Here is a 15,056-nt window from a genome sequence, read left to right as displayed (position 1 = left end):
TCGTATTCAATTCCTAGCCCTTTCATTAAATTACTCTTAATTATTACAGTGGCCAAGACCTTGGAATTTACTACACTTGTGAGGTATTATTTTCACTTTAGTTCTAAGATTATTTTCTGCCTCATGTTGTTAATATATTATGGTATAGCTCCTCTAGTTTTTATTCTCACATTTTCTTCCTTATTTCTGTTCCTAACTTTTTTCTTCCTGTCTTTCCTACTTTCCTGCTGTATCCTTCATTCTCGCTCTTGGAATCAATGCAGTCAAGTCATGGTTGTCCAGAATGCAAGGTAGAGTTGGTTCTCTTTCAGTGTCACCCTTCAATGAAATGTCTAGAGTTCTCTTGTTTGCCTTTTAAGTACATTCACCTGCAGTTCAACTTCGGCTGTAATTTTTATTTTTCTACATGTTGGTATCAGTTGAATTAGGCTAATAGCAGACTATTCTGACCACAACATTATTACTAAATATGTGTAGCAGGTATGTGCATTGGAGCCCAGAAAAGTAGAAAAGAGCAAAAACATAGAAAGGTATGAATAAGGAACTATCACTTTGAAATGAGATATAACTAAAGTTTTCATTTATAATTTGTCTGCTAAAATTCATTTAGCTTCTCTTGCAAAAATTATGGCTCAGATTCTCCTGAGTCTTCTATGACAACCAAACAAATAAATCTAGTCATTTTTCAAAAGGAATTAACTGATCTTCTGGATGACCAGTACTAGGTGTGTATGTCATCTTAAAGATGATAGCTGTCTGGTCTTTTACCCTCACTTAGACCTGATATTGAAACATTTTCATGCCTTTATACCTTCTGTACCACAAAATTATTGCTGTGTAATATAGGATGCCATAATCTGCCTGCTCTAGGGTGTTAGCAACAGCATAAGAGCAACCTCCGTGGTTTGTCTGTTTTCTGCTAGAGCATGTTGCATCATTACATTGTCAGCTAAGGATATTTCTCAACACATAGCCAAAAGCATTTTTTTGCACGTCTCATTGCATTGTAAATTAAATGTGTTATTTAATTCAGGAGGTGAATCTTGTACCATCTGAAGCAACAGGGTGATGGGAATTTTAGTCCCACCCAGAATATTAGTGGTACAGGATTTTTGTCTGTGACATTAAAATTCAGCATCTTTACTAAACCTGACAAGCTGTTGCCCAAAAGAGGCAGTTTCTGATTTGTAAAGGCTTAAATATTTAAATAGCTCAAAGAATAGTATTAGTCAGTACAACCTTTCTGGTGCCCAGAAACTTCCTGTTTCTTTGCAACCACATAATTATGGCAACCAGTAAAATTTGATACTGAGAAAGGTTGCTTGTTATGACTGGCTCTCTCATCTTCAGATCTCTCAGACTGATACGCGAAATGAGTTTTGTTTCAAAGAGATAGTGTCATTTTAGAACAAACGTTATCAGTCACTTTATTCAGAAGCTTCTCTCTTTTATCCAGAGAAACCAGGGGGAAATTGTCAGAATGATAATGATTGTCTATATTTAACTTAGAAGAGAACGTGTTTTCTGTAAATGTAAATAATGGTCGAAATAATCTGGGATGTATTAGATTACAATTTAGAAGATCTAGAGTCACTTTCTCATCATATCTTTCATCTTGAAATCACTTTCATCATCTCTTTGAGAATTGTCAGTGTGGAAAGGAATTATACTGATGAGGTACTGACGTTGTAAGTTAGGCTGAGGAGGCCCACGAGCGAAGTCCTTAAGAACTTGGATTTGAATTTCAGTCCTGCCACTTAAAAGTTGTGAGGTTTCTCTAAAACTGTTTCCTCTTCCACCTAGGAATCATAATAGCCCCCCTCCCAGGGATTTTTGTGAAACACAGGGAGAATGCACCAAAAATGATAAGCATAATGTCTGGCACGTAGTAAACTCTCAATAAATGGCAGTAGCTATTATTGCTAGAAATATGTATAATAAACTCCACGTAGCCAATGGTCAGTTATCCCTGCAAAAAAGAAATGCAGAATGCTTGGGCTACTGAATTACACCAAATTATTTAACAACACTATATAGAAAATAAAACAACTTTTCTTCAATAATAAGTATAATACATCCTTCATTCTTAATTTTTTTTTTAAATGTCCTGTTAACTAAAAGAATTTCACTGGTCCAGTTTTCTTGTCTCCTTTCATTTCCTCTTGCCATCCTTTAATCAAGATACTCATAAGCTCTGACAGCCCAAATGTCAGCCAAGATGAGGTGAAAGAAAGACAAGGAAATAGCCTGAAGAGTCCATGAACTCAAAATTTGTCCCCGGATAATTAAGAAATGGAAATGAGCATATCTGAAGGATTTCGCTGTGGTTTTCTCTCATTACACTGTTGGACAAAGTACAGATTTTTTCACACTAATGAGATTTTGCCATGACTGAAGCTGATTTTTACTCTCATGATAGCTGGAAGCCTAATTCCTGGCTGGACTTTCTCTAAACACCCTTGTTAGCATCTCAAACTATTTCCTCTGGAAAGAATGTAAAGCAGATTCAGGTGTTGTATGTATTTACAATTTGAAGGCCAAAACATTTTATTTTAATAGATTTTTAAAGGAAAAAGAGAAGTACAAACATGTTTTAAAGATACATCCGGAAACCATTTATTTAGCACAGACTGCTCCAGACTCTGCTGGAATTGAGAACACAGCCATAGTGTCAGACTTCAGGGAGCACAGAGGACAATCAAGTGACAGCCCATAAATGCACTATTGCACACAGAGAAACAGAGCTTATAAAATGGCATATGCTCTGTGCTTCTTTCTAAATTAAAGGCAACATCCTCAGAGGAGTAATTTTGAAAAAAACTACACACACACACACACAAATATATATATATCTTTATTGGACTCATTATATATTTTTTCAATAAAGAAATTTATATGTATTTTTTCCAATCAAGAAAAAACAAAAGAAATGAAGACCTTCAGTACTTTAGATAATTCTGTGAAAGTTAAGAACAAACAAGCCATTATATTCCATTCTTCTTTCTCAATTTTTTTTTTACAGAGAGAACTTTTTTTTCTTCTGGTTTAGGAGAGGGTAATTGAATTTTAAATACCTTTTTCTGCCAGCCTTAAAATCATATCTACCTATGAGAAAATGATTGTCCAATAATGAAAAAGAGAAAGAAAAAGGAAATCAGTCAAAACTTTAAGGAAATAAAGGTTTAGATTTTTTTTTTTAAGTTTTCGGCTGCACCCCACGGCATGTGGGATCTTAGTTCCCCAACCAGGGATCGAACCCACGTCTCCTGCATTGGAAGACAAAGTCTTAATCACTGGACCACCGGGGAAGTCCCTAGATTTTTGTTTGATAAACACCGTGTTCCATCTTGATTAATTGACTTTTTATTTTCCCTTATTAAAAAACTTCTCTGATTATTACATATGGCTTAATTGTCCTAAAATAATGTCATTATTGCAGTCTTCCCATGAGGGATTGCAGTGTGTTTAACAGACATGGTAGGAAAGGAAAAGGAACTCCACTTATTTCTCAGCCTGGACTTCTGCTCACATTCAAGAATCCCTCTGCTTACCTGGCCACCTTCAACTTGTAAATCCACAGATTTTGATATGGAGATGAGAACTGTGGAGTTTTCAATTGTGTAAAGTGGGAACACAGCCCATTGACATCATGCCCAAGATGGTCAGTACATGGTAGCCATCAGACAAGGGTTCTTGAAGGAAGAGCTTTATGTGGCCATCTCTGCGTGTCAGGAAATTCAAGCGTGAAAAGATTGCAAAGAGATCTCATTGGCATTTACACAGGTCAACCAGGGCTGGTAGAGGCAGGATCGGGAGAAAGGTGTGTTTACCCTCGTTAACCCTAAAGGACACAGACCTTGAAACTTGAGAGAACTAGAGATTCAAACTTATTAGTAAGATTAAGATAACCTAGTAAAGTGAACATCTAGATTTTTCCCGACTAATTGGGGTTATATGTGAATGTATCTGAGCAAAAGTAAATTTTAATAATAATTATCCCTAGTTGTTCCACAGCACTCTCTTAGTCTTAGGATATACCATTCAATATTTCCCTAGGCAACTCTAAAGCTGTCCTCATTTTCTATATGTGTATATATACACACACTATAAATAATTTATGTTATATATATAAAACATACATTTAAGTTGAAGTGTACAGTTTTTGACTGTAAAATAAAGAAGACAAACTAGACACTTCAGCTAATGAAATATGCAATTAAGAAATTTTATGATGGGCCTAATCAACTGAGTTCATATAGCTCATGTTTCAGAGCAAGAAATTAGTTTCCCTGTGTTTGAAACCTGGTCCTATGAATTAATAACTATGCAGCCTTGCCAACGTGCCTGAATTCCTCTGAGCTTCAATTCTTATCAGCTATAAAATAGGGTAATAAATAATACTGGACACATAGAGTTGCTTTGAGGATGTAACACATGAAAAGCACTTAGAACTCCGCCTGTGAAAAAGTAGCGTTTCGTAAATGTTAGCTGTTATTATTTCAATGTGCTTACTTTATAAAGTGCTTCTCATGACATAATGGTATGTCAGTACAATTAAGAGTTTTGCAGTTGTACATTTTGATAGAGCATAATTCCTGGTGCAGAGTTGGCATTCGATAATTTTGCTACATATGGGTGAAAAAATGACTAAAGTATGCATGTGAAATATAACAATTATTAATATTATAAATTAAAATATGTTAACTAATATATCTTTTTGAAGACATTTCAATAGTTCAGGCTATTTTAATATACACTGACATATCTAGAATTTTAGTAAAAATACATGAGTTTGCATTTGACATTAATTTTCCATCTTCAATCTTATTTTAAAATTTTGTGCATTCAGTTTTTCAGAATTTGAAAAAAATAACAATTTTACCACTGTTCAGTGTATTATGAATCTTAATCCCTAATATGTTTTTCCCATGGTCTCACCACTTGGATAATTAAGTCCAAAACAGACAGAAACTTTAAAGCTCATACTACACAATGTGTTTTTTTCTTAGTGTACCTACTACAGGAATAGCCATGAATTCTAAAGTAGCAACCAGAGTTGGCTGTTAACTTAAAAGTGGTCATATTCATTCTTCTTATGTCATTAATTTAAAGAATCAAAATCATAAAGTATAAAGGGACATAATTTGCTAAAATAGTTTTGAATTTTGTTATAAAATATTTTAAACTTACTGAAAATTATAGATAATACTGTCACAAATACTTGTGTTCTTGCTATCCAATTTTATCAAATCGTAACATTTTGCTATATTGGCTTCAGATTTTTTTTAATAAAAAATATATTACAAGTACCCCTGAAGTCCTCTGAAACCATTCCCCTGTCCTCCTGAGACAACCACATAATAGAGTTTAACATCTATAATTCCCAAGCTGTCGTATGATATTAATGTTTGTCATACATATATACAAGTAGACATAAATAATTTACAGTATTATTTCATGTAATTTTAACTTTATATCATGATAACTTACCATAGGTTTTCTTCTGCAAATTATTTGCTCAAGATTTTTTTTAAGATTTATCTATCTTGATAAATGAAGGTATATTTCATTTAACTGCTGCTTAAATTTAATTGAATAAATATAATGTATTTATTTATTATATTATTAACACACTATTAGAAACAATGTTGCAATGAATGCTCTTTAACAAATTCCTTTTGTACGTGTGGGAGAATTTCTCTAAAGTAGAAGTGGAATTAAGTCAAAGTGGAATTTTCTGGGTACTTGAGTGCATGAACTTCACTAGACATAGACAAATTTACCTAAAAAGTATATGTACAAATGTATACTTTCTGTTCACAGTCTATGAAAGTTCCTGTGTCTTTGAATCATTGCCTATACATTTCCCCAGAATTATTTGCACTTTGTGCTGAATGAAAAAATTGTCAAATCCTGCTCTCTTTTTTTGTACTTTCAGATAGGTTGGTTACAAATGAGAATAGTGCTGCTTCATTTCTTAAATTAGATTCAGTTCACAGTGGCTGAAATGTGAGGTCTCAGGAGACGTGAGCTCAGTGGTTCTCAGTGGTTCTCAATCTTGACAATACTTTAGATTTACCTAGATCATTTTTAAAATTCTGATGCTCAAGCCTCACCCCAGACCTGTTAAATAAGACTCTCCTTGTGGGTGAAGGGCAGGGGGATGTGGGTGCCGTGCTAGTTGCCCCACCTACCACCCTGGGAACTCAGATCCCAAAGTGATCCTAATATGCAGTCAACGTTGGAAATTATTGCCCTTGTGTATGTCTGATAAGAAAGAGAATAAAGCCAGAGGGAGAAAAAAAGATACTTGGCTGTAGACCCATCTCTAAAAGTGAGTGGTGAACTGGAGCTTGATTCTTTAGTTTTATCTAGGATAGTTTTATCTAGGATGAATAAGTAAATTAGCATCTGGGGAACAATAGTAGGTATTCCAGAATTTGGCAATGCTTGAGACCAGGAATATAACAAGAGTTAGTCTGCTGACAGCAGTTGGGAATAGAACTACAGATCCAGGGTCAGGATGCAGTACCTTTAGGGTAAGGCAGTTTATGAAGTCCAGGCACGTGAATGGACCCCAAACAAATAGGTTTGTTTTCTAGGCAGAACATTTGGAAAAAGCCAGTGAGTGTTAGAGAAAAGCTTTGTCTATGTGGGCACCATTGGCTCATAGCAAATAGCAATAATTCCAACCCCATTAGCTGGTTGATGCCTGTTATAAATGTTTTGTCAGACTTAATTAGAATAAGTTTTGAAAGTAAGTTATGCTTAAACGTGTAAGATATAAGCTTCTAACTGGTGATCAGAGAGTATGGAAGAGTCAAGGATAAACTGAAATGCCCCAAGTTATAATGCATGAGGAAAAATTTTGATTTGGTTCATCATTTGTAACATAAGCTATTGACATAAACCAAGAATTTGTATTTAATTAAGATTGTTTCATAACTAGATTAAGTATTCTACTTTACCAAGAGTGTCAAAATCTACTATAAATATAAGGTAACAAATGTTCATGGAATCTCACCTATAGCAACAGCCATTTTTCATCCTTTCCTCAGTCAGTACAGTTATTTCAGCTTTTTACACAAAAAAATGAATTGAAAGACCATTTGGCTTTGCTGACATGATCAGTTGCAAAACTATTGGAAAGTTAAATATCCAATTATTATTTATGGGACAAGAAGATATTGACATTACTGTATAGTTCATGTAATTATCTCACACATTCAGGAGAGATTAAGATTTCTAAAATTGTATTCTAGTTAGAAGACCTAAAAACTTTTCTTTAAAAAAAAAAAATACCTTAGGGAAAATAAAACTAAAGCCATCCAAGATATTTTTGAATTGTCATTGTGCATTCAACTTAAAATACAGTTTAAGACATGAGGATGAGGAGATGATTACATAGTGATTCAAAACAAAATACCTTTAAAAGTCTGCATGCCCTTCAGGTTGACTATGAAGTCATCGGTCAAGGTAAATAATCAGGGTAATTCTTTCTCTTTTTCCAATTCAGTGCTGAGTACAAGAGAAGGACTAAATATGTTCAGAAAAGTCTTAATCCTGAGTGGAATCAAACAGTAATTTATAAGAGTATCTCCATGGAACAGGTATGCAATGATTATTTTCTATATGACAGATTCAGGCTAATATAAAAATAGTGATGATAGAATTACTGAAAGATTGTGATTCATATCAATTTTTCCATACAAACAAAAAAAATTAAGTAAAATACATGCAAGAAATATAGCCAGTAAAAGGAACTGGGTGCAGTTCGAAGATACAGTGAAAGAAAATGTGCACATTTTCACATAACAGCTAAAAAATAAAATGAATAAGACTAGTGGGACATTTTCCACTGATTATTTCAAAATCAAATATTTCAGTAGACTGGACTCTATTTATCATATTTTGAGGGAAAATATTTTCCAGCTAGCTGTATTTTGACTTTCATAAACAAAGAAAAAATAAGATTCAGATGCACTGAAATGAATTACCCCTCCTGGCAACAATTTAGGGATCATCTCTTTTCTAAATTGAGGCTTCCTACGGATCTGGCATTGTGCAACTAAACTGTACAGAAGAAAGCGTGAAGAAGACTAGTGTAAAGGATTATCACAACAAATAGATGACTCTAAGCAAAATTGCATCAATGTGTTTCTGAAAATCTTCATGTCATAACTTTGTATCAATAATAGAAAATAACTGATGGTTTATAAAGATGAATTCAGAGAGAAAAGAATACAAATAGAATAGGAAGAAGACATCCATGAAAACAATTTACAAATGAGTTGTCTTTCAAAATGAGGTTTCTCATTTATCCTTTGGAAGATTTCTAATTTGACTATGAAATTGAAGCTGGATATAAATTGTAATCTGGGTTCTTGAGTTTAAAATAAGTTACGTTCACCTGCAGAAATAAGACAGTGCTACTAATGTGTTTTGGCAATTTACTGAAACAAAAAACTATAACCCAAATACTTTGAATAACCTAGACATTTTTGCAACCTATGAATTTCATGTATTTAAAGAGTATATATAGATTCTGCTTGGTACTTTTAATAATGGGCAGGGGTAGAATAACAGGAAATAAGTAAAAATCACCCTTTTTTTTGCAAAATAGTGAGGTATCTTATGACCAAATACTTGGTTGGACCACAAAATGATTGACAGTTTACATAATATTGAATGTAAGTATACAGTTTTATATAAACTTAAAGTATTTTTACATAAGCGGAAAGAGTTCAAGGAATGAAAATATAAATGAGTCTATTATATGAGTATAATGAAAATTTATGATGAGAAACGAGGTTAATGACATTTTGATTTGAACTGTAGCTCAAGAAGAAAACACTGGAGGTGACAGTCTGGGATTATGATAGATTTTCTTCCAATGATTTTCTTGGTGAGGTGAGCCTATGGTTTCCTTTTTTTTATTTGCTTCATTATAAACCATCAATTAAATCTTTATGGAAAGCATATTTCTTAAGTGTATAAGATAACTATTTCTGGATAAAATTCTTTGGTGGATAGAATTTATTTACAAATGACTCTGAATAGATGAATAGCAACTGGAGAAATAATTTTCACTTTACCACTTGATGTACTTTCTAATTAATTTGAAAGATGAAATATTAATTGTTTTGATAGAAAGTTATATAATCATACTGTGAATCCAAATGATTATGTAAAAGATTGGAGATAAATTTATTGTATTATAAAATGAGCTGGATTTTTTTCAAATGCATTTTCAGTTTATTTAATTGCTATTCCTCATTGCACGTATGAATGACTTTATGTGACATTTTACATACTTCGTTTAAGTGTCCCACAAAACATCTCAAAATATTTTAAGAAGCAAAACTAGAAGTAGGAGAAAGCAGTAAAAACAATTTTTATAAATTCACAAGGAATGTAACCTAATTATGAAGTGTGGCAGGATGGTCAGATTCTGTGATATTTTTCATCTATCATATTCCAAAAATACATATTTTGTTTAGTGATCTTTGCTTAAAGCAGAAGTTATGAATTAATGTTAAAAACATAAATCTCCAAAAATATATAACACCTAGAAAATACAATATCCTTTTGATAGAGACAATAGAAAACAGTTGAGTAGTCTAGGTGACATGATGTCTTGTTTGGCTCCTACACTCTGTACCTTTTTCCCATCAAAACTAGATCATTTGAACTTCACCTACAGGCTCCATGTGGTATAGCCACTTGGACTAATCTTGGTCTTAGACAGGACTACTCTAGAGTACGGTTATATCTGATTTATTTTCCTATTTCAAAAAGCTGATTTATTGAAGTCCTTATAATTTATTGTTCACATGAACCTAAAGCATATATCCATTGTGTGGTTTTATTTTTTAATATCTGCTCAAATATAAGATGCCAACTACTGTAAAATGCACCATTGTTTATGTACCACTAAGAAAAAATGTTGCCAATTAAACCATGACACAGCGCTTTCTTATTGTAAACTGTTGGTAATCTCTCTGTTTCAAATGTGAACTAAAGTATGTTTTAAAATAGAGGGAATAAGTTAGTAATTGAAAATTAGCCATTCGTTTTCATTTTGTCCCTCTTGTAACTAAAATCAAACAATCTGCAAAAAAACACTAGCCCAGTTTAAGAATATCATGTGTCCATTTAACAAAAGAAGACTTTATTTTATGAAGAGATTGACTTGTGACTCTACCTTTTTGCATCATCTCCAAATAATTTAATTAATAGAGATGTCATACAGTTCAAGTTAACCAAACGTTTATACAGCATCTGGTATGCACAAGACATTCTCAGTATCATGGGTGAAGAAAAATGAGGAAGACCTCATCATCCTAAAGGTTATACTATATCCTTTGACTTATGTCCTTGAATAAGTTTCAGATCACAGAAAAAAAACAACAAACGAATTACAGCTTAATCCATAAATTTTACTCACTTATTGCACTTTTTTCCAGGTATTGATTGATTTATCTAGCACATCTCACCTCGATAACACGCCTAGGTGGTATCCTCTCAAAGAACAGACTGAAAGCATTGATCATGGCAAGTCCCATTCCAGTCAAAGCAGCCAGCAGTCCCCAAAGCCGTCTGTCATCAAAAGCAGAAGCCATGGTATCTTCCCTGACCCATCCAAGGGTAGGAGATATTTCAAGTAGAAAAAAGCTTTTGTCTTTTTGTTCACTCAGTATATTCTTGAATATGAGTGCCTGTATATTTAATATCTTTTGAAAGGTATTATATTGGGAAATATTTAATATAATATCATGCAAAGAGTAGTGGATGTGGAATCAGGAGAAAGGGGCTTTAGTCTCAGATCAGCCCTTAATTAGGTTGATGCCTTTGTGATCTTCACCCCTCTGGTTCTCTGTTTTTCAACCTATAAAATAGAGGAGGTTGGGTTATATGAGCTATTGGGTCTTTTTCAGCTCTCAAAATCTAGGTTAATATGACTTTATAAAATACGTTGGGGTATTTCATAAAGAAAACATAAAAATCCTCAACAGTTCATTGACTAGACATAATCATCATTACCATTTATGCATGTTTCTTCTGTTTAAATCCCTATTTTTTCATATGTATATTCTTACTCATAAATCATATATGTAATATATGGACATAAACAGTTTTGCATTCTGCCTTTTAATGATATCAAAAACATTTTCCTCATGTCATCAAAACAATTGGTATGCTGAAAATTACTTAAACCTTTCCTAAGTGGTGCATTCAAACTAATTCTATGATTTTTTTAACTACTATTATTATTTTTTAATTGCAGCGTCATACATTGGGTTTGGCAATATGCACAGCTTTCCCATTGGAATGGGCTTTTCCTTTGGGAGGTTCATTAACCAGTTATCCTACAACACAACAGTAATCTTCATCATAAAATGAGTTAACTGCCTGTATGAGAGAACCATGTAGTATCTTTCCAGGATATGCTGAGCTATTTATAAGTATTAAATAAAAATTTTTATATTGGATCTGAGTATTCCTTCCTTTTCGCCTCTTCTCAGGAAGTACAGCAAATTGAAAAGTGGTTCTTTGCAATTTGGATTGGAAATGCAAGTGTTCTAGGAGACGAAAAACTGAGGTCGTGTCCAGGAGGCCACTGAGTTAATACAATAAACAACTGACTACAATAAGTGCTGTAGATTACTTATGAGTTGTATAGATCATTTCTGGATTCCACTTAGCCAGATCAGCTCTGCACTAATTAACATTCTGGAAGATGATTAGTATAAAGACCTGTCTCTCTATGACTACCACAGTAAATGTGTGATCTTATATATACATTCTCTAAAATCACCTGAGATGATGATATAATACAGTCCCCACTTCCATGTATCCCAGTGACTCGCACACCTTCCTCCAGGAATTTTACTTAAAACTCCTCCTGCGGCAATGTCAGCCTATTGTTTCTTCCCTGGTCCCTACTAGAATTAGCAGAGTTGCTTGGTGAAACTGTAAGTTAATATATTCATTTATATGAGACTACTTAGAATGTATTTATTCCTCTTCTCAAACCTTTCTTCTCAAGATTATCATCCTCTTGCCTTTCCTCCCAAAAATTGTCTCCCAAATGTTGAATCACCTCGCTGTATGGTGAGCAGTTGCATAAACGCGCCAAAAAAGAAACAGAGTTAACTTAAATCTTAGACGGTTTCAAATTATGTGAGACCCAGCTTGACAGGAGGAACGCTGGAGCAAATTTAACTCATGTTTTACCCTTTTGTAACCAGACATGCAGGTTCCCACCATTGAGAAATCCCATAGTAGTCCCGGTAGCTCGAAATCCTCATCCGAAGGCCATCTCCGCTCTCATGGACCATCTCGCAGTCAAAGCAAAACCAGCGTCACTCAGACCCACTTGGAAGATGCAGGGGCTGCTATAGCCGCTGCCGAAGCCGCCGTGCAACAACTCCGCCTTCAACCAAGTAAAAGACGCAAATAAATTCCTCAGCATGGCAGCTTAATGTTCATCTGTTGCCTTTCTTTCCTGCTGTCCTTCCCCATTTGCTTTGTTTTGTGCTTTCCCTGCTCCCTCTGTTCTCTGTCCCTTTGTCTGTGTAGGAACAGTATCGATACATAAATATGCTCTCTCTCATTTAGTTCTTTTTTGTTTTACTTTACATAGAACGAAATAAAACTGGCTGTTTCTCCTTTGTCTCCACCATCCATCCAACCTGGCTCATAGTATTTGGTAGCTGTGTCTGTGATGTGTGCAGGCAAAACTATGTTGTGTGTCCTTTTTGTGTGCACTTAAATATCCTTTAGAATACAGGAATTATAAGCACAAGTGGCTGCCAGTTTTCCAGGCATTACACCAAAAAAAGGCACACACATAAGCATTGAGCAGATTAGCAATGAGAGTCTCACCTCTGAAAAACACTAAAAAATTTTAGGCAGAAGAGTCATGTAACCAACAGTCAAGTTCTAGAACCTAGGGGAAATGGAAAAAACATTTTACGCTTAAAATTTTTAATAAATTATGCATGTGAAATAATGAGGCTTTCCACGTGAGAAACTTTGTAGTCTTTTGGAGAAAAAAAAATCTGTAAAGAAAATAATGTTTCCTATATTCTCAAAAAAGTATGTAGTATTAATATATGTCTAAGCATATTCGATGAGGCCATGTTACCTCATTAAGGATCCATTCTGTTGGATCACACTTTGTATATGATACAAGAGAATTTATAGGGTTATTCTTCTTTCTAACCACTGGAAATCATTTGGAAGCCAAGATATCAATTAAAGCGTAACAATTCACCCATCTTAACTGCTGTAATTTCAATTGATAGAATTATATAAGAACTTAGTGAGTACAGACACTTTAAAAATGTAGGAGCACTGTTACTTCCAAGAGGCATCAGGCAAACAACGGAGATAGATGAATGTTCTCCCCATCTCCCAAAGTCATCATTTACAAAGAAACAGCCAGTTTTAACCCCCTTTAGTGCTGTGCATGTGGTGTCATTTTGGCATTTGAAAACAAAACTTCCTTCGATAGAGCAAAAGATCACTTCTGTTTGCATGAATAACATTCAAGCTGGTTCCATCTGAGGATACATACTCTGGGTTTCCATTTCACCCACACTACCACAGCAGCACATAAAAGCGGTCAGTCTAATCATGCCAGGAAGCAGCACAGACACAGCATAGCAGGAGTCCTCCCCATTCAAAGAACTCAGTCTGATAATCTGCCTCCACCAGCTAATGGCAACCAAGACCAAAGCCAGCTAGCCCTCAGGAAGGTGATGTCTGATGGACCAGTCAAGCCAGAAGGAGGTGAGCAGAAAGGCGCTATTCAAAGCACACAGCAAGAACATCCCCCAAATTTAAAGCCCTCATCTTTTAATTTTTAGAGATTGTCTGATAAAGTATGTTTATCCACTTTTTAATGTGCTTTTGTGGGCATGGCATTTCAGGACTTCATCATCACTGTGTAAGTCCCAAGATGAGTCCCATAATATATTGACTACAGTGATTTGTATTTTTCTATGCACTGGGCATCTTTTGACTTTTGTTGGGAAATAGATTAACAGTATTCATATTGCAGAATGGAACGCATGCTACTAACATAATCTGTTCAAGCATGACTATAAATATGTTGCACTGTGATAAAAGTTTAAACTGCTCACAATTCGAGTTAGCATACCAGTTGGAATGTAGATCAGTTTTTGTTGAATATTATTTCAAGTGTAACTTTTTTAAAAAATTCAGTGGATTTTGGAAATCTTAGAGGAAAGTAAAGGAAAAAATTGTTAATGCACTCATTCACCTTTACGTGGTGAAAGTTCTTTCTTGATCCTACGAACACATTTTTTCCACTCATGTTTCCATAGTTTTCAAGTGTATCAGATGTGTTGGGCATGTGAATATCCAAGTGCCTGTGTAATAAATAAAGTATCTTTATTTCATTCATAAACCACTGGGTTCTGAGCCATTGTTATATGATGCAGCTTAAAATGAGTGTGTCAGTTTTTGCTTTCTCATTTGATTCCTTGCAATAGAGAATTTAAAGTTACTGCTTCGTTGCCAGTGCAAGCTATAATGATAGAATATTGAGTTGCAGGACAAAGTTTCATGTCGGAAACATAAGATAGATGGGGAGTTATTACCAAATAAAAGTACCAGAGCTTACATAAACATGTAAATAAATAATGGGTTTGGGCTACTCTAGGCAATGCTTCCACTCTTCCTTTCTTGCACGTCTGATCTACTTCACAATCTTCTCAGCTTTCTGGATAAAGGAAGACAAATCCAATGAGTCTTGCTCCAGACAGGCACCTAGACTTGATCCATGGCTTTGTTAGGAAGGAAAGCAAGTTAATATCTGTCCCTAACTTGACACCAACAATTTGTGGAATTTTCCCCAAGAAAGAATGCCACTCACTGCCAGTGACAGGGATCAAACCAGGGTGATTATAAAATTATCTTCATTGTAATTCAAATTTAAATTTAATTTTAATTCAAAAACATATATCAAAGAAAGGATAAAAAAAAACGATAGCAGTGTTTGCCCCCTTAAGTCCCTTCCAGCCGTA

At 34.4% G+C, this 15,056-nt stretch overlaps 1 protein-coding gene across 1 annotated transcript in view; it reads left to right on the top strand.

Moving 5' to 3' along the window:
* The window catches only part of PCLO (piccolo presynaptic cytomatrix protein), an 89,837-nt gene extending 75,420 nt beyond the window's left edge, over positions 1-14,417 (top strand). Inside the window, exons 10-13 of the mRNA XM_033862780.2 lie at positions 7,517-7,610; positions 8,839-8,910; positions 10,467-10,647; positions 12,252-14,417. Of these exons, the coding sequence (XP_033718671.2) occupies positions 7,517-7,610; positions 8,839-8,910; positions 10,467-10,647; positions 12,252-12,463 (559 nt within the window). The 3' untranslated portion in view covers positions 12,464-14,417. The remainder of the gene's footprint in view (positions 1-7,516; positions 7,611-8,838; positions 8,911-10,466; positions 10,648-12,251) is intronic.
* The last annotated feature ends 639 nt before the right edge of the window (positions 14,418-15,056 follow it).

The sequence above is a fragment of the Tursiops truncatus genome, chromosome 9 (genome assembly GCF_011762595.2).
Source record: "Tursiops truncatus isolate mTurTru1 chromosome 9, mTurTru1.mat.Y, whole genome shotgun sequence".
NCBI classification, from domain to species: Eukaryota; Metazoa; Chordata; class Mammalia; order Artiodactyla; family Delphinidae; genus Tursiops; species Tursiops truncatus.
Note: the sequence above shows the minus strand (reverse complement) of the source record. Positions and strands in the feature narration are given on the sequence as shown.